General features: G+C 42.2%; 1 protein-coding gene across 3 annotated transcripts in view; it reads left to right on the top strand.

Moving 5' to 3' along the window:
• The window catches only part of LOC126473830 (ras-related protein Rab-34-like), a 123692-nt gene that overhangs the window by 84074 nt on the left and 18243 nt on the right, over window positions 1-21375 (top strand). For all 3 annotated transcript variants that reach the window (XR_007586529.1, XM_050101151.1, XM_050101152.1), the window contains exon 5: window positions 9719-9849. Coding sequence is in view for 2 of the 3 variants with exons in the window: in XM_050101151.1 (XP_049957108.1) it covers window positions 9719-9849 (131 nt within the window). In the remaining variant the exon portion in view is untranslated. The remainder of the gene's footprint in view (window positions 1-9718; window positions 9850-21375) is intronic.

The raw sequence follows: 21375 nt of genomic DNA, 5'->3' as shown, positions 1-21375 counted from the left end.
CTATTCTCATCGTGTCTAAACTGTTTATCGCCCATGTTTCACTTCAATACATGGCTACACTCCATACAAATACTTTCAGGAAAGACTTCCTCACCCTTAAATCTATATTCGATGTTAATAAATTTCTCTTCTTCAGAAATGCTTTTCTCACCATTGCCAGTCTACATTTTATATTCTCCCTACTTCGAACATCATCAGTTATTTTGCACCCCTAATAGCAAAACTCATTTACTACTTTAAGTGTCTCATTTCCTAATCTAATTCCCTCAGTATCGCCTGATTTAGTTCAACAACATTCCATTAATTTCGTTTTGCTTTTGTTGATGTTCGTCTTATATCCTCCTTTTGAGCAGGTCCTTTGCTATCTCTGACAGAATTACGATGTGATTGGCAAACTTTAAAGTTTTTATTTCTTCTCCATGAATTTTAATTCCTACTCCAAATTTTTCTTTTGTTTCCTTTACTGCTTGTTCAATATACAGATTGAATAGTATCAGAGATAGGCTACAACCCTGTCTCACTCCCTTCTCAACCACTGCTTGCCTTTCATGCCCCTTGACTCTTATAACTGCTGTCTGGTTGCTGTACAAGTTGTAAATAGTCTTTCGCTCCCTGTATTTTACCCCTGCCACCTTCAGAATTTGAAAGAGAGTATTCCAGTCAACATTGTCAAAAGTTTTTTCTAAGTCTACAAATGATATAAATGTTAGTTTGCCTCTCGTTAACCTATCTTCTACGAGGAGTCGTAGGATTAGTATTGCCTCACGTGTTCCTACATTTCTCCACAATCCAAACTGATCTTCCCCTAGGTCAGCTTCTACCAGTTTTTCCATTTGTCTAAAGAATTAGTGGTAGTATTTTGTAACCAAGACTTACTAAACTGATAGTTGGGAAATTTTCACATCTGTCAACACCTGCTTTCTTTGGAATTGGAATTATTATATTCTTTTTGAAGTCTGAGGGTATTTCACCTGTCTCATTCATGTTGCTCATCAGATGGAAGAGTTTTGTCATGGTTGGCTCTCCCAAGGCTATCTGTAGTTCTATTAGAATGTTGTCTGTTCCTGGAGCCTTGTTTCTACTTAGGTCTTTCAGTGCTCTGTCAAATTCTTCATGCAGTATCATATCTCCCGTCTCATCTTCATCTACATCCTCTTCATTTCTATAAATTTCCCTCAAGTACATCTCCCTTGTATAGACATTCTATATACTCCTTCCAACTTTCCTAAACAATACAGATTTCTGCTTTGCCATTATTTCTCAAATTTTCTCTGCATTTTTATATGCCTTCTTATTACTTCTAATTTCCCAACATCTATATTTTGTTTTGCATCCATTATTTTTCCAGTAATCTATCCTTCCAGTTTCTGTTCAGCTTATAGTTCATTTTTAAGCATTTACATGCATATAAATTCTGGTCTTACTACTGTGGTATAGTATTTTAGTTTTGATTCTCCAGCTATGTCAAACTGTTTGCTTGTTTGATCTTACTAATTGTTGCAGCTAATGTCAAGTTTTCTAGTCCTTTCTGCTGTATATTTTCTCCAAGATATTTAAATTTACTAGCTCACCCTATTTTACCTGTTTGTGTTTCTGTGTATTTTGGTGCATTTTTCGTATTTGTCATGGACTTTTGGTTTTTTCAGCTGAATTTGTGAGACCAGTTTTATTTGCTTCTCTTTCCAGAAGACTCAATTTCATCTGTCAGATTTCCTAAATACATTGCAAAATTGTCTGCAAAACATGGATAGTTTACCTTAATTCCCTTTGTTTTCCCTCCCAGTTCTTTATAGGTTAGTACCAAATTTCAGATCATGCAGTGTTAGAAAAAGAAATTATTGCTATGAGCTTTTGCATTATCAAATTCAGACGTACATTCATCATGTCTGTCTTACACCTTCGCTATTGACAGATGAAAATGCACCCCTGGCAAAGTCCATGTACAGTGCAGGTTTAGTAGTTCCACCACAACCAGCAGTTACTATGCCACTTGACTGCCGGCCATGCAACTGGCCCACCTGAGGAACTATGAATATGCAATATATCACATCACAGTGCAAGCAGAAGTGAGTTCTCTTCCAGAAGCCATGTCAAACAGATCATCACCAGATCCACTAAGCCACCATCTTCTCATTACCACTGCCACTGCCATTATCACCAAACTCTTAATGCATCACCCCACTCTGCCAGATTCTGCCAAATTCATCACTCCTCAGTGCTGTGGGGGCCTTAGCTCTTTGAGACTGGAGGTGATATGCATGGGAACATTTTCTCTGGACGTTTATGCTGCAGTGGCCTATGTCATGTGGAAAACTCTGAACTTGTCAGGTATGACTGATTACATCCTGTGATAGATGCTGAACTTCTGGAAGTTCCAGTATCAGTTCCTTCTACTTTGGTTATTTTCTTGTTGATACAAGTACCCTGCAGTTTAAGTTGTACTAATATTTAATGGCCAATATATACTGTAATTGTAAAAGTAACTAAGCTATTTATTGCTACAAGTTACAGCAAATGGCAATAATACATTATGTGTGTAAGACAGCTACAATATCAGTTACCATAAACACTATTTGTGTAGAGCAGTATCTAGATATAGCCAGTTCATTAGGACAAGGTAGTGTGTCAAAGATGAAGGTGACATTTGTTAAACTCATCAAACAACAGCAAAAATAACTGAAACTACATGCAAAATGATAGCTGCAGAAGTACCAGCGGTAGCAAATCCAACAGCAAAAAATGCATCGTGTTAAGCAACTATTGTTTCACTCCAAGATGGCCCCACCTGTGTAGCCCACAGTGTCCCATTTCCTGTGTCCAGCAATGGCCACATGGAATGGTGTTTGTATGCAGTACATCTGCTCCATCGTCTCACAAGTTACTTCCTCAAAGTGTTTCAGAAGGTACAGAAGATCACTCTTCTGCAAGGGCCTTTAGCCTTCACCTGGATGAGCTCTTGGATAAACTGACCCAATATTATGACCACCAAGTGTATGTAATATCAGAATGACTGTGTTTCTTTCGCTGTGCTAAACAATGAGGGCAGACATACTTACAATGTACCATAAAACTCCAAGGCATTAGTCAGCACTATAATTCACTTGTACAGCAGAGGATTGTGCTCAAGTGATACAAAATAGATGAGTTCAAGGTGCATCAGGTCATCAAGTTCAGATCAACACTCTGAAGTTAACAGATGCTACTTTGGAAGAAGTCCTAGCCATTACACAATCATTTGAAATAACACAGACAATGCAGTGTTTGACATTGTATTGGATGGGTGTAGCCTTCACAACTCAAACTACAACTGTCATCACCATCCACCAGGTAGCTGGCCTGGCTCGCCAGCTTTGAAAAGAGCTGCCCTCTTGCCCAGAGTGTTTATGCCACCACAGCCACAACACCTGTCCCCATTGCAGGGTTGTTAAGTAGTTTTTGGTCACATGCACTGCATTACCATCTGTTACAAAACCATAAGATGGACTGTAAGGTCATTACCGCATTGCCCACAAGATGCAGGATGGGTTCCATGACACCTTCACAATGCTGGCTACTAGTTACTGTTTCAGCTGTATATTGAAGTATGTCCCAAATGTATTTGGCATGGACTCTTAAATAATTCCTTTTCATGATCATAGACACCATTCGCATGATATCAGAAATCATTCCCTTCCAAGAAATCAACAATATCTTTAACAATCTTCCATTATTGTTTCAACAAGGTTTAGGATATGCAAAATGGTTTTCATCATATGTTGAGACACACTTGTCCTATATCTTATGCCGTCAAATAATCTCTACAGAACATATTCAGTCGCCATATGGCCCAGAATACTCTGCACTGAATTCTGTCAAGTCTGTGGTCGCACCCCAAAGCTCGATATCTCTGAAGCATACTTCAAGCTTCCCCTTGATACAGAGTCTCAGACTTTCATTATCAGAAATACATCATTTGTATGACACTTGTACTGTTGGTGTATCAAGTGCCCCAGCAATTTCAAAGGTTCATGGAGAAATTTTTGCAGACATATATCCCATTGCTCAAATTATTTGAACATTATATAACTGAAATTGATAAAGAAGGCCTCCAGCCAGTTGTCACACTGTTGGAGCGAACAGGCCTCTGTTGAAACCTGCAAAAGTGCTTATTTTTTCAGCCAGAAGTAAGGTATGTTGGACATATTATAGGATAAGACAGTGTGAGAGACCAGTAGAACCACATCTACAAGCATTACTGAAACTATATGGACCAAGCAATCTGAAAGAACATCAGTCAATACTTGTAAAATATTACAGACGAATAATTCCAAATGCTATTATGATAAGTGCACTGTTGAACAGACTCTGGAAAGTCGGCTTCCCTCCAAGTAGGTGAACTTCTGAATGTAAGCAAGTGTCCTCCACTCACCAGCACTGTCTAGTGTAAGCTCCATGCCCCACCCATTTTTACGCTGAATGCTCTCCATCCCAGCAAGAGATGCCTCCCATTTTTGTCACAGCACAAACAATGGGTTTGAACATCCAATTCTGTGTGCATCTAAAACTCTATTATCTGTGGTACACAAAAATTTCTCAAGAATGTTTTCAGAAGAGTGTTTGAGTTGGTCACAGTCCAAAAGCCACTGCTAGCAATATTTGCACCCGAGTGGCATATATATATATATATATATATATATATATATATATATATATATATATATATATATATATATATATATATATATATATATGAGATCTCACGTCCCAAAACGCACAGCCCATTGTCTGTAGTGCTGGTCACTGTCTCTCAGTACTTACCACTGTGAGATCTCATATATATATATATATATATATATATATATATATATAAAAATAGAGGGAAACATTCCACGTGGGAAAAATATGTCTAAAAAGAAAGATGATGAAACTTACCAAACAAAAGCGCTGGCAGGTCGATAGACACACAAACAAACACAAACATACACACAAAATTCTAGCTTTCGCAACCAATGGTTGCCTCGTCAGGAAAGAGGGAAGGAGAAGGAAAGACAAAAGGATATGGGTTTTAAGGGAGAGGGTAAGGAGTCATTCCAATCCCGGGAGCGGAAAGACTTACCTTAGGGGGAAAAAAGGACAGGTATACACTCGCACACACGCACATATCCTGGGTGGCCACCACCATCTTAAAATGGACTGAGGAGAGTACTTCTTTTATTAGCAGCTGCAGAAGGCATCTGGGTGATTATTCTGAAAGTCTTGAAGTCGGAGGTGCTAGTAGTCCTCCATCAAGGTCATTCGGGTGTAACATTGTGCAAACAACTTGCATCTCAGTATGTATATTGGCGTAGTATAAATCAACACATCATTAAGATGTTTGAAGGCTGCTAGGTATGCATCATATTCCAGACAGCATTGTATCAGCAGTTTCATTTCTGGCCACCACTACAGGATCCCTGGGACCATGTCCACATAGACTTTGTGGCACTATATTTATTACACATGTGGATGGTAGCAACAGATGCCTATTCATACCTCCCGTGTGTGGGACAAATGTCCTTCACCTCAGCAGAAGCCACCAATCAGGCATAAGCCCGCATATTTGCAATAAAAGGCTTCCCTAACGTCACTGTCTAGGACAATGAGCCCCAATTCCCATCCCAAAACTTTTCAAACTTTTCTGTTGTCAGTGACATACAGGACCTTCTACTTGCTCCATTACAACCTCCTTCCATTGTCCCAGTAGGACATGTGGTACGGATGTTATAGTGGTAGAGGTTGCTACAAAGCATAACAACATATTTCACTTTCCTTTTACTAGATCGATGAAACATGTGCATGTGAAGAATGTGGCTTTAATTGGTAGTAGAGTGCAGAGCACCTACTGCTCCCACATTTGTTGGAATTTATTTGCAGATATGAGAAGAAAAATGCGGGCACATCCCAGAAAGCGACGACAGCTGTATAATGTGGACTGGCCAGTAAGGGCTCACTTGCACTTTGCAATCATGTTTCGAGAGTGCTATGGACTCCAAAGAAGAAAGGGACCTGCCAACAATGGTCAAAAAAAAAAAAATATTGTTATATGCCATGCTATCTCGATTTAAATACAAACTCATGGTTTTGGTGAAGCACAATGAATGAACATGTTATCTAAAAAGCTTTGTTAATTATGAGATGTTGTGAGCTGATAACTTATTTGAATATACAAGAATTATGGAAGCAGTGTTTTGTGATTTCAAAGTTAGTTATTTAAAGGTAGAACCTCTCCTATAGCCCTTGCTCCACTACAATTGGAGATGAAGTCAATGGTTAAGTGCATTGCACTCCATAGCATGACCACGACATCAAGAGAAAACAGGATGGTGATTAGTAAATTAGGAAAAGAAGGTAACTGTTGTTTCATGGGAACAAGTAAAGACTAGGCATCTTGCAACATATCTATCACTTAAAGTGAACCCACAACAAGGAATAACCACCTCAATGTTCAAGACACACATTGCCCAAACCATGTATGAGGAGAATTGGGGGACAATATTGACCACATTTTTAAGTATGTATCATACTGCAACCACTAATGGAGAAGTCCAGCTTTGTGGTAGACAACCAGTGATGGCATTTCAGCCCCAGCATACCTTCAGAGATCAAGATATATTCTTTGACAATGGGTTTGGGAGTCAATCTCTTTGTCCCCTGGGCACGGTCATTAAGCCGTAGGGTACAGTGATGGTCACTGTACAAACCGAGGCAGCAATAGTTTGGAGACCCATCACCAGATGTGTTGTCAAAGGGTTTCCATGCCTGGCAAGTCACTGTCCCTACTAGCGACAGCATGATAACCACCACCATTACTATTGCAACTGGATCCTGAAGCCAGCCCATCAGCTCCAGCAGCATGGGAGATTTTCATGTGTCCAGACGTGGATGGCAGAAGCAGCCGCACCCATCCATAACCACTTCCAGTGGAAGATGAAGCAACACTAGCATCAATGGAAAACAGCGGTGCACACTAATCACACTAACTACCAGCAGCCATACCAATGTCAGTACCTCCATACTCCAGACTGCATCAACCACATGCAACATGATGAGTGTTCCAGCCATGGCCGGCATCATTGGGGTTGTGAGATCTTATATCTTTGCCATTAATGGATGAAGATGCATCAGTGGCAGGGACTATGGACAGCACAGATTTAGCAGCTCTACCACAAGCAGCGTTAACTATGCCACTTGACTGCCGGTCATCAAATCTGCAATTCAACTGGCTGCAGGGAGGTGGAAGTTCTACATCTACATACAAACTCCGCAATCCACCATACGGTACATGGCGGAGGGTACCTCGTACCACAACTAGCATCTTCTCTCCCTGTTCCACTCCCAAACAGAACGAGGGAAAAATGACTATCTATATGCCTCTGTACGAGCCCTAATCTCTCTTATCTTATCTTTGTGGTCTTTCTGCGAAATGTAAGTTGGCAGCAGTAAAATGGTACTGCAGTCAGCCTCAAATGCTGGTTCTCTAAATTTCCTCAGTAGCGATTCACGAAAAGAACGCCTCCTTTCCTCTAGAGACTCCCACCCGAGTTCCTGAAGCATTTCCGTAACACTCGCGTGATGGTCAAACCTACCAGTAACAAATCTAGCAGCCCGCCTCTGAATTGCTTCCATGTCCTCCCTCAATCCGACCTGATAGGGATCCCAAACGCTGGAGCAGTACTCAAGAATAGGTCATATTAGTATTTTATAAGCGGTCTCCTTTACAGATGAACCACATCTTCCCAAAATTCTACCAATGAACCGAAGACGACTATCCGCCTTTCCCACAACTGCCATTACATGCTTATCCCACCTCATATCGCTCTTCAATGTTACGTCCAAACATTTAATCTACGTTACTGTGTCAAGCGTTACACTACTAATGGACTATTCAAACATTACAGGATTCTTTTTCCTATTCATCTGTATTAATTTACATTTATCTATATTTAGAGTTAGCTGCCATTCTTTACACCAATCACAAATCCTGTGCAAGTCATCTTGTATCCTCCTACAGTCACTCAAGGACGACACCTTCCCGTACACCACAGCATCATCAGCAAACAGCTGCACATTGCTATCCACCCTATCCAAAAGATCATTTATGTATATAGAAAACAACAGCGGACCTACCACACTTCCCTGGGGCACTCCAGATGATACCCTCACCTCCAATGAACACTCACCATCGAGGACAACGTATTGGGTTCTATTACTTAAGAAGTCTTCGAGCCACTCACATACTTGGGAACCAATCTCATACGTTCGTACCTTAGTTAGGAGTCTGCAGTAAGGCACCGAGTCAAATGCTTTCTGGAAGTCAAGGAATATGGCATCCATCTGATACCCTTCATCCATGGTTCGCAAGATGTCATGTGAAAAAAGAGCGAGTTGCGTTTCGCAGGAGCGATGCTTTCTAAAGCCGTGCTGATGCATGGACAGCAACTTCTCTGTCTCAAGGAAATTCATTATATTCGAACTGAGAATATGTCCGAGAATACTGCAACAAACCGATGTTAAGGATATTGGTCTGTAATTTTGAGGATCTGTCCTTCTACCCTTCACATGCGCTTTTTTTCCAGTTGCTCTGGACTTTACATTGGGCAAGAGATTCGCGATAAATGCAAGCTAAGTAAGGAGCCAATGCTGTAGAGTACTCTCTGTAAAACCGAATTGGAATCCCATCAGGACCTGACGATTTATTTACTTTCAACCCATTCAGCTGCTTCACAACCCCAGTGATGTCTGTCACTATGTCCTCCATTAGTTCTCTTCATGCAGGTTATCACCAGCCACACTAAGCTGCTGTCTTCTCTCTACTGCTGCCGCTGGACTCCAAGTATGACATTGCCCTTCTCCACTAGACTCCGTCAGATTTGTCATCCCAGCCAACTGTACTGCCTTGGGCCTCTGACTCTGCCAGTTGTGCTTGACTACAGGTGATAGACTCAGAAACATTTGCTTAGATGTCTGTGCAACTACAGCCTATGTCATGTGGAATATATAGAACTTGCTGTTGTTGTTATCAAGTGTCACAAGTTGCACTCCATTAGAGATGCCAAAATTGTGAAACTTCAGTTACTTCTATGTTGTTTATTTTATTGTTGACTTTAATTTTTCCTGGATACAAGAGTCTAGCAATTTAAGCTGTATTAATATTAAATGGCCAGTAAATACTGTAATAGTAAAAGTGTTTATTGTTGTAGGTTACAGCAGTCTCTGTTGTAGCCTTTTTTTCCTGTCACTATGTTACAGATTTTAAATTTTCCTGTGCAGTATTAAACATTCTATCATTTTTGTGTTATTCAGCTTAGTTATTGACTCAGAGCCTCACAATCAGAAGTATTCTACTAATAGAAAAAGTGTTTTCACACTGATTCTATTTAAAATGGGCATGTTACTAGTGATCCTGTAGCTTCTGTCACCTTTTTGCTATCGTGTTATTAATCAAATGGGTACACAACTCAGGACAAAACAGTCATATTGTTAGACAGAGGGAAATATTCTTCCACATTCTGTAGTATGCAATTAGGAAAATGAAAAAAATGCTTGCACTAAATTATTTTATTTTTCAATAAATATAAGCTGTTTTTTCCATTAACATTAGCGAAATGCTTACACAATAATTGATAATATATGCATATTTTATCAAATAAACCAATTGTAATGGTTTTTCAGAACTACATCTCTTTTGATTGTGTTTCAGCTATTGTCATTGTATTTGATTTGACAAGTCTCATGTCACTATCACATAGCCCTGAATGGCTCAAGGAAGCAACAAAGGTAAATTCAGGCAATCCACAGAGATACCTTGTCGGAACCAAGAGAGATCTGATGGTAAGAACTATTTCTGTAACAACTATGTTTAAAATCATTTGTTATTTTAATAAATTACTTGGTCTGTGTATGTATATCCCACAACAAGATGCTGTATGAACAAACTGAGTTGTAGCCAAACTTCTGCATTTTATAACACTATCTTTATTTTCTTTCTTTTCGCAGAACTCATTTAGAAATTTTATTTCTCTTTTAGGGAAATAGAAATCTTCTCTCCACTTTATGGAATATTGGAAACTCAATGAATTTGTGAATGTTCATTATCTGTTTTATTATCTTTTTCTTAAGTGTCATGAGCTTGAAAACAGGCAAACAAAAATTTCTTTGGTAAAACAAACATGCCTCCACTTATCCAACACATGATCACGTTTGATCTCTGATAACCACAACAGGAAGTTGAAGCTCTCACCTTACTTCCTGCTTCTTTTGGTTATTGGCTAATTGTGTAAATTTTGGCTCTTATCAATCACTTTCTGAATCTAGTTTTGGTAAAAGGACACATTTACACTGAGTTACAAACATGAAGAACAGTAGAGAGAGTGCGCAGTTCAGGATAAGTAACTGTCTGTCCAACCTAAAAGTTTCATTTTGAAAATGATTGAATAATGACCTACAGTTAGTCTTTCCTCACATCACCTGAATAATATTCTAATTGTCTACCAGAAAAGCTGTATACTTTTGTCATTTGTCGATCAGGTAAATTTGTCAGTGACTCATAACCATATCTGCTATTGACAGATATTTTAAATATTAAATATTCCAATTTGTGTAAGACTAGCTGACAAACCCAGCATTGCTCTGGTATTCATTTTGCCAGTTTTATATAAGGAAAGGAAAAAAACTGTTTTTGTAATGAAGTATCGAAAAAATTTCAGTTCCTTGTATTCATGAGAACACCTTTGAAATTATGAAACAGTCATTCAAAGAGAGATGCATAATGTACAAATGTATAAGTACAATATCCAAATTGAGAAACATGATCCCGAATAGTATCTGTATACTGGGCACAGCTGCTTCACGTGTCCACAATGTGATTTTGTAAACATCTCTATGGCAACGCCTCTTCATAGCTCTATAGATGGCTATCATTTTCACCTACAGCTGTTTGCACTTCACAGTTGAAGCTGTCAAAAGTGCTGCCACGTGTCAGTGATTTTCTTAAGTTGACTTGAATGTAGGAGTGTCTTAACAGTAAAGAATAAACGTATTAAAACCTAAAGTATGATGCAGCATCCCCCCCCCCCCCCCAATCCCCCCAGATACAGTGGGCAATGAGCAGCGTTTGTGGATATTACCTCTAAAATTTATTGTGAATGCAGTTAGTAACACGGAAGCAATACATTTAAATGTCATGGATGATGTGGTAGTTTTTCACGCAGCTCATTTTTTATGACATAATATCTTCTGGATTATGAAAGGTAGGTGGTTCTTACCCCAACAGCAATTGTTACCTGACAGTAAGGCATGTGTGTAGCAAGTTTGGTTGATATTGGTCCAGTGGTTTACGAGGAGATATGGAAAACACACACACACACACACACACACACACACACATATATATATATATATATATTTATAATATGTATGAATGTCTTCTACAGACACACATGCGCGCACGCGCGCGCACACACACACACACACACACACACACACACACACACACACACACACACACATTCATACATTTTTATAATATGTATGAATGTCTTGTAATGGCCTGTATCAACTCTCTGAAATACTAATAGTGCTCATTGATCTGATCTCTACAAGTAATCTTAATGGACCATTGTTTCCGTAATCAAAACTAAAAGGTTATTGCAGCAGCTCAAAGATCACTTGACAACCCCCAATCAAGAATGTCATCTTAACTGCTTCCTTCACATCTTTGGTTATTGGCTATCATGCAGCTGTTTTTAGAAGATGCTGCTTCATATAAGGAAGTCCCAACTCTAGAAAATTGTAGCATAATGTAAGACAACCTGCAGAGAATTGATTATTGAGGCAGGGCAGGCAGTTGCCACACAGTATAAAAATGTAAAGTTATATACAGGATGTTTATAAATGAATATTGCAGTTTTAACGCTTCATAATATTTATTTTATTAAGCTACAGTTATAAATGATATGTCAAATGAAAGAGCAACTCAAACAGTTTTACCAAGAACCTTATAAATGTTCAATGTGAGCACCATTTGTCACACAGCACACATCAAGTCTATAGCCGAGTTCTTCCCAAACATTGATAAGTGTGTCTTCAGTGATTGTAGCAACAGCTGCTTCAATCCGGTTTCTTAATTTAGTAAGGTCTGCTGGTAGCGGAGGCACATACACACAATCCTTGATGAAGCCCCAAAGTAAAAAATCACATGGTCGAGTGAATGTGGAGGCCATGCAAAGCAAGCCCTGTCATGATATTCATTTATAAACACCCTGTACTTACATAGGCAGAGAGATCCTTTATTTTTCAGTTACATAATGGGAATCATTAACAACTGTAAAATACTTAGAAATGTGTGTCAGGAGTGATGTAAAGTGGAACAACCACATAAAACTAGTTAAAGTAAAAGCAGACACTAGATTGAGATTTATTGGAGTAATCCCAAGGAAATATAATTCATTCTTAAGGAATCTATGTTCAGCAGCTCTTCAGTAAAGATTGTAGTGATGAAAAGAGATTTACTGAAATATACTTAGCCCTGATGGAGATTACTGTGGAAAATACATTGTGGGGACACAAGCTTTACGGACTTCCGTCCCCAAGAATATCGCTGCAAGAACAGTATCTCTGGACCAGGGAAGTGTGTTCTGAGACACCGAGTGTTTAAGTGTTATCTGTCCATATAATGCACATTAATAAATATTGTGTATGTCAGTTGGTAACATTGACAGTCATTACACATCAAGAGCATCATGTTCATTACCCAGTTCCTATATTGGTGACCCAGAGTTTTTTGACAACCGAGCCGCGACATTTTCGTGTGTCACGTTGCTCCACCTCAATCTGACATGAGAATCCAACACCTTGCTTTGCTAACATTGTTCCTACACACACCGGCAGTCAGCCAGATACAGTCAATGATAGCAAGTGTTGTGAGTGTTTATGTAACAACTTACAAGCGCTTATGTGCACACTAACCTCGCCAAACTACATAACGAAGGGGCGATGATGATCAGTGGTAATGAATAATGGCGCTACCCTGCCACCCCCACAATCCTCGAATGCAATATTCCAATTGATATGCATTCAGCTAGCTACTCACAAGTCTCCCTATCAACCAAGTGACTCTAACCATGATTGAGATTTCAGGCATTGACAGGCTAATTACAGACACCAACCACAGTGACATAACAAATGCCGAACAATCACTGAAAACAAACAAACGTGCAGGTCAGTGTATTTGGTGGTCTCAGGGACAGATAATGCCAGTTAACAGTGATTTTAAACAGAATGGCATATTTCTGCAAACCGCTTTTGCTCTCTCACGTCTCGCGGGTGACGTCACGGCAGCCACACCACATACCATGGTACACCTCTGGCATGGTGTCATGACCCCACCGGCTGCACCACTCCCCACACTCCAGCTCACACCAGGATATGCTGATGCCTACCGCATGCTGGTACGGATGCACGACACGACTTTTACCATGACCACACATCAACAGCTACAATTATGCCACCAAAAGATGCATCAACAGCACCACGACCACAAAATGGGTATCAGAATTATGCCATGACTGCTATACCACCCACACTGACAACGAAGTGTGTCAAGTTTGAGCCAGACATCACCGCCATGCCTGCAGTGAACCCCACACCACGTGGGCTGACAATCTACCATGAATTTATCCGGCAGACAATGCTTACACAACACACTGCTAATTCTATGGGCACACTGCAGAAACATCCCACGCAGCAATCGTCTCCGACCGATCGTCTGTGACTTCATTCCAACTACCATGATGCGTGTTACAACCGAGGGGTGCGACACCGTTAACACAGACTTACTAGCTTCACCACTTGCACTGTGCGCTACGTTCTGTTACACTCAACGCCACCACAGCAGCCTTGACGCGACTAACAGAATGGTGTAATCCAGTTTTGCAATATTTCTGCAAGTTAATGCTAATGCATTCCTAAATGAATACAGTAATAATACATATAAATATCGCTACAAATAGCTGTATATAATTTAAATATAGTTATGCTCTTAGATTTTGAAAGTAAGAGGCATTATTTCAATATTGGTATATTTCACAACAACAAGGCTATTGCTACAGAACAAAAAAACTAACATGTTCACTACGTGTTGAGCACCTGTTTTCCAAGCAGCAGTGTAGTATTTCTCTTTATACTCATTACGTACATGTAATACAGTAAAACATTGTACTTATTGTGCGGTAAGGTAAATGACCGTATATAGCTGTGTGCACAGTGTTATCTGTAAGGGAAAATTCAGTTGTCTGTGAAAACAGCAGACATGAACAAAATAAAAAATTTATTAAAAACGTCATTTAGCAACAGGACTCTCGTGGAAAAAATTCAGACAAAGCACACTAGGTAGGCCATTCCCGAATCTGAATCTTCAGCACCAAACAAAAAATTGATGGCGTAATTTCAGTCCAGAAATTTACCAGAACAACAAATGTATTTGTGGCTGTGAAGAAAGCAATGCTGTTTTTTGTTTTCCTTGTGTGTTATTTGGAGGATATGTTCATTGGTGTAAGACCAGACTAACTCATATCGGGCATAAGTGGTCTAAAATGAAAGTACATGAAATGTCAAAGTGACACATGGATAACATGCTTAGTCTTTCATTTGTAGGCAAAACCAACATTCACCAGAAATTAGATTTGCAATATAGACAAAGTATTGACAGCCACAACAAGAACTGGATAAAAATCTTTCAAGTTCATCTCAGTCAAGCATCAGTGTTCAAAGGCATTTCTAAGACTGTTCAGAACAAACTACTGCAATCCATGTTGGAAGCATATCATGATGAAGTTGTTAAAGAAATAAAATGTGCTGATTGTGTTGCAATAATTGCAGATGAAACCACAGATGTGTGTTGTGAATTTCAGTTGGTTATTGTTTTGCGTTATGTTGTTGAGGGAAAACCTGTTGAAAGATTCTGGAACTTCATTTATCCAGAAAGTCAGAATGCTCATACTAACCCTGACAGTGTCCTGAAAGAAACTGAACCATTAATTGGTGATGACCGAGCAAAACTAAAAGCTCAGAGTTATGACGGTGCAAATGCTTTGAGTGGCAAGTCGAATGGGGTTCAGAAATTAACTAAAGAAAAATACCCAAATGCAAACTACGTCCATTGTTATGTCTACAGCAGCCTCTGTTAATCGCAAAGCCCGGATCTTTTTTGCACACCTTTCAGGTATTTCTTCTTTCTTTTCAAACTTGCCACAGAGGTCAAAAGTGTTGGATAGCCTGCCCCATGCGTATGTCACAAGATGGAATTACCATTCGTGAGTAGTAAAAGATGCTTTTGAAAACAGGGAAAATCTTATTACTGTTGTGGAAGTCATTGAAGTAAGTGAGAGCATAAAACTACCTTCTACTATCGAAAAAGCTGGTTCATACAAACAAAGACTGCAAGATAACTAATTAATTTTCTGGCTTTCATTTTTCTACAAGATATTGGCTCATGCAGACATACTTTTTAATCTTCTTCAGGAGAAGATAACTGAACCAACCAAAGCAAAGCAATACAACCATAAATTTGAAGTGGTAACGCAAAACAACAGAGGCGACATTGACTCCATCCTTAACAAGATTTGTTTAGAAAATGACGAAACGATGCCTGCCAAGAAGACATGGATTCTCGATGAACAAAAAAAAAGAGATGCTTTGAAAGTGTGCAATGCCATCCTTTCTGAAATAAAACTACGTTTTAAGTTCACTGGACACCTCATTGCAGCCAACTTATTTTATGTAAATCAGTTTGACAAATACATCACAAGTTTTCCAGACAAATACCTTGAAATTACAGACGTATGTATATTTCTGGAAAAAAAGAAAGGTGAAGGGTGAGCTCCACGTCTTCTATGCTAGGCCTGAGTTGAGAGCAGTTTCTGTTGCAGCTCCGTTTCTTCACTAATTCTAGAGGATGAACTTTGTGACACATTCGATGAGACTGTTAAAGTTTTGAAACTGCTGATCACGACGCCTATCTTGACATCAGAATCTGAGCACGGTGCTTTCGAATGCTCAAGAGAATTAAAAAGTTCCTATGAAGCACCATGAAAGAAGAACGACTGATTGCCTTAGGGATGCTATCCTGTGAAAAGTCATTTGTGTGTAAAATTGAAGATTTCAATTTGAGAGTGACAGATTTATTTGCCAACAAAAAGGAGCAATGAATGGATTTCTCATACCATTCCTGCTACTTATTTTGAAGCTCTACACTTGGGAAGGCAGAACCAATGTAATAAAGGACATTTGGATCACTGATTCCATCTGGTGTTGTGAAAGTCGTATTCAAACCCTGTGACAGAACAAGATTGCTCTCTATACTCATTTCAAAATAAGAAAAGGAAACAACCAGCAAGCACAACTCAAAGCAAAGTGGAGCAGATAAATCATTCGGTCTATCATGGATTATGTCAGCATTTCCTCTCTCACAATGGCCGAATTATTCCCTTAATACCGCCACCACTCGTGGTACAAACCATCTTTCTTTTGTGCCACTTATAACTTGTTCAGTCACATAAAATGTTAATAGTAAGAAAACAGAACAAACTCAAGTGAGAGTCGAATAAGAATCGAGTAAGAACAAGGTAAACCTTGCTACGAAGAAATTAAAATCAGGTTTTTTTTTTTTAGCACTGGTCTTGTGGGTTTTTCACAGAGGCTATGAATTTGAGGAGGATTACCGGGTTGATTGCACCAATAATCACACCCATTTCGCAATAGTTCATTTATTAACCTTAACACATACACGGATCACAAAGAACTGAACACAACATGGCGGAAAAGCCAAAGATAGTGCTTAGAGTCCAAAGATGGATGCATATCGATGATGTTGGCGTTGATTTCATTGGCCCCACATAGCCGCCGCCGCCACCCCCCCCCCCCCCCTACTGTCGGAGTACTCTTGAGAGGCTGGGGGGGGGGGGGGGGTTGACTATGGCGTGGTCCACAGGAGCCGGACCACGGTCAGCTCGACCACGGTCAGCTCGACAGCCTCGTCGGGGAGCTGTGTGGGTAGATATCGTGATGGAAGGTTCGGCCACCGAACCTGGAAGTCGTTGAAGCGAGCCGGGCGTCGTACTGGACATGCTGGTCGTGCAGCGACAGGTAGGCCGGCGGTTTGCGGGTGGAACGGAGCGACGACGACGATGTCTCTGGTGGGCGTGGCGAACCACGAAGCATGTCCAAGTCGACGTTGGGCGGGAGGGGAAAACATTGCACCAGGTGGCAGGGAATGGCAGAGGTTGTGTCATGAGCACTGGATGAAGAGAAACACACGACGAACAGTGTACAATCGTGCAGTATTATTGAAATGTCATGGATTATGTCTGGGGGGGACAGGCACAAACTCCTCGAGCGAGCACGTTCAAGATGGGGGGGGGGGGGGGGGGTGAAAACCTCGACAGGGCGAGGCAGACGACGGTGGAGAGGTCGAAGGGCCCAGCGGCGAGATATGAAGAGTCAAGAGTCTTGTATCTGAAGCAGCAAAGAGGCGGGTCAGCTGGCGGGTTTGTAATGGCCGCAGCCAGGGGTTTGTGGTCCATTAAAACATAGAAAGGGGTCCCTCAATGTCAGTCTTAAAATGCTCAATCGCTTCGTAGACCGTGAGCAACTCTCTGTCAAACGCGGAATATTTCTGTTGTGCATTGGTGATCTTGCGCGAGAAGAACTGCAGAGGCGAAGTTTGGCCGTCGATTGTCTGTCTAAGGACAGCACCAATGGCAGTATCGCTCGCGTCTGTGGTGATGAAAAGCTGCGCATTGGGATGAGGATGAGCGATGGTGCAGGCCTCGGGAAGAAGATTTTTGAGGGCAGTGAAAGGTCCATGGAATGGGCCGAGATCCAGAAGTGTTGGTGCCTGCCAAGATGTCCATCAGTGGAGCCTGAGTCTCCGCAGCCCGAGGTAGATGTCGGCGATAATAATTAACCGTTCCCAGAAAGCGCTGGAGCTCTTTGAATGACGAAGGTCTGGGTAGGTTTAGTATTGTTTGTACTTTCTCAGGGGGCGGTGAAATGCCGTCGGCAGAGACCCGAAAACCAAGAAAAGTGACAGCGGGTTGATGTAGCTGCAATTTGTCCTGGTTGGTCTCGATACCTGCTGCTGCCAGAGTGTTCATAACAATTTGCACATGTCAAATGTTGTCCTTGATGGAGGAGCTGAACACAAGAATGTCATCAAGATATGCAAAGCAGAATTTTAGGTCGAATAGCACTTCATTGATGAAGCGTTGCCAGGTCTGGGTTGCGTTTTTCAGACCGAAGGGCATGAATCGAAACTGAAATAAACCGATTGGGGTGGTGATTGCTGTCTTCTCAATGTCTTCAGGTGCCATGGGGATCTGGTGGTAGGCCTGTTTGCAATCAATGACAGATAACGTGGTCTCACGTGCATGGGAACTGGTAAAGTCGGCAATTTTGGGTATGGGGTACGTGTCCATAATTGTTCATGCGTTTAGTCGACGGTAGTCTCCGCAGATGCACAAGGACCCGTCTTTCTTGGGTGTCAAGAGTGTAGACCAGCTACTTGCAGAGGGTTCAATGACGCCGGAGCTTAGTAGTTCAGAAATCTGCTTTTTAAGGTCGGAGAGGCGCTCGAGACAAAGTCGACATGGTTTACTGGAGATTGGGGGACGTGGCGTGAGGTGAAGGTTGTGAACCGTGGCATTGGTGATGACGGAAATGTTGCCGGTGGCACGGGAGGCGGTTTGTTTACAATATGTGGCGGGCGGGGCAGGCGAGCCGCGGTTGTGGTGTTCATAGCCACTTGGCGGATCCGACAGGAGCTGAGGCAGCGAAGTCTCAGGAGTCAATGTGAGAAGATGGCCACCGGCCCGAAACAGTGGCACCGTGGTTGGGTGAGCTCAGTAGAGCTCGTGAGCTGTTAGTGAGTCCATTGTCCGATGGCGTGGCCTTTGGTTGTCAGTGGCGGTCCCATGGCAGCGCACAGGAGCCGAAGTTGCATAGTTTGAGGTGCTGTCTGCAAGGGACGGGATAGGAGCCGTCAGTTCAGGAACACGTGACGCTGGTCGCGCATGTGCACTTGTGTGTGGCCGAGTGTCAAATGCTGCCATGTTAGGAGGGTGTGCCCCTGCAGAACTGTCAGTACATGTTATGGCAGTCTTAATAGCACAGTTGCGATGGGTAGCGGGAGGTAAACACATGGAGGCACGATTGCTGGGATTGCAAGCAGATTCGGCGCACTTACTGACCTTGCTTTGTCCTTGCTGTAGGGTCTGTAATTTCTTTGCTGCATCGGAGAGATAGAGCTGTGTTTCGTGGAGCCGGAGGGAGAGCTCAAAGTTTTCCTTGTGTAGGCGAGCGACGTGTTCAAGCTCGAAAGGCACTTGTGCATGGTTTCTTGTAACGTCATCGACAGAGACGAGCATGTACGGATGAGATGAGCCAGGACCGATGTGTCATGGGTGGGTTGCTCGACGGAGCACAGGGGAAGTGAGTCTTGGACAGATGGTGAAATGCGGTGTTTCGCACTAGGTCCGGTGAAAGTTTTTGGTGTCGCAAGAAGTCAATGCCTAGTATAGGTCCGTCAATTTCACACACTAAAAAAGTCCACTCGAGTTTGCAGTTTCCGGAGAGTGAGACGATATGGGAAGTTGAACCCGAGCATTGTAGTTTAGTTGAAATCACGGCTTGCAGTGAAGTAAGATGAGGGCGGATATTTGATGATGCTAAGGACGTAGGCAGCAGTGAAACATCGGCGCCTGTGTCCACTAGGAAAAGGTATCCCGACGAAATGTCTTTAATGTAAAGTCGTCTGCAATTATCTGGTCGTTCCCAGACAGAATGGAGCACTGGGGGGTGCCTATCATGTTGTGCGCAGGAGGTGGCACCCGGACCTACCTGCGATTGGCATTTGGGAAGTAGCAGGGTGGTCTGCAGTTCCATGCCACTTCACCAAACCGTGTGTGGAACTAACAGTATGGGTAGTAGAGTTGCACTTCCTATGGAACATTCGTTGTCAGTGGCAGTGGCCGAGGTTCGGTGGCTGCAGCAGGTTCGGTTGCAGGAGGGGCCATGACTGTGGGTGGAGCCGGTGATGTCCCAGTAGCTTGTTTACTGCTTCCTGGAGCGAGCAGAGCAGTTGGTGCAGTGCTGCCCTGGCTGCAGGACGATAAGCCTGAACCTGAGACTTGTCAGATAGGCAGCGGCTGGCGAAATAGAGCAGTGATGCATCGTGTAGCTTGTCAGCAATTGTCATTCTTTGCTCGGCAGGTTCAGGAGACCTTTGAGCCAGAGCAAAGCGGATGTGAGGAGATAGTTTATCTGACCAGATGGCGAGGAGAGCTGTGTCAGAGAATAGATCGGCGCTGACCTGGGCACGTAGTCGTCTCCAGAGCTGGGAAGGTTTATCGTTGCCTAGTTGCTCGACGTGGAGCGCTTGCCATATTGCTGCCTCAGCTGAGAGTGCAAGCCGACGTAGAACTGTCTTTTTGGCTAGAGTGTACTGGTTAGATGAGTCCGGGGCGTAGACCAGGTCAGTAATCAAGTCCTCCTGGTCGTGCAGGTGGGTGATGAGGCACAGAAACCTGGTTGACTCGTCGAGTTTGTAATGGTCGAACACTTCATCCACAATTTTGAATCAGGTTGTTGCTCTGTCAGAATTAAATGGCGGCAGCGTCGGTAAGCATTGTAAAATGTTCGGAAGAACAGGTTGAGTTGAGTTTGTCGGGGCACTGCCAGAATCGAGCTGTTGTTTCTGTAGTATTCCAGGAGAGTGTCCCTCCAGGGGATGTGACAACGACGGCTGTTGGGGTGGCAGCATGAAGGTGACACGTTGTGGTTGAGTGTGATCCGTCGCGATCTGGAAGGCCAACGTGGGTGAGACACCGTAATGTGTCGATTGCGGTTGCAGAAGCTCAACACGTTGCAGCTGTGTACGGATTGACACGTCGCGGAGCCACCGAGATGTGCCGAGAACGGTAGCGGAAGTTTGACTGGAGCCAACACAGGGGCGACAAGTGAGAAAAAGTTCAAAGTTTGAGAACACATGTTAGTGCGCAGAAAGCTCGACGTATGATCAGAGCCGGGGCCACCTGTGTTGCAGGGAGGCTGCGGAGGTGCGGGTTGTCCAGAAGCACAGTGTGGGAAATGATGTCGAACGTGCGATGGAATGTGTGAATGTTCACTGTTCATAGTCAATCCACTCGAAACGGTGTGCAGATAAGGTGAATGTCGTGGCACAAAACACTGAGGCGTAGCAGTGGGACGAAAGTGGAGGTCAGGCACAGATAACAAGTTATTGTTCCTGTTGCAGGCCGAGGTATCGAAGTAGGAAGGCATGTGCTAATGCTGAACTGAGGCAGG

Source organism: Schistocerca serialis, chromosome 4, assembly GCF_023864345.2.
Source record: "Schistocerca serialis cubense isolate TAMUIC-IGC-003099 chromosome 4, iqSchSeri2.2, whole genome shotgun sequence".
Classification (NCBI taxonomy): domain Eukaryota; kingdom Metazoa; phylum Arthropoda; class Insecta; order Orthoptera; family Acrididae; genus Schistocerca; species Schistocerca serialis.
Note: the sequence above shows the minus strand (reverse complement) of the source record. Positions and strands in the feature narration are given on the sequence as shown.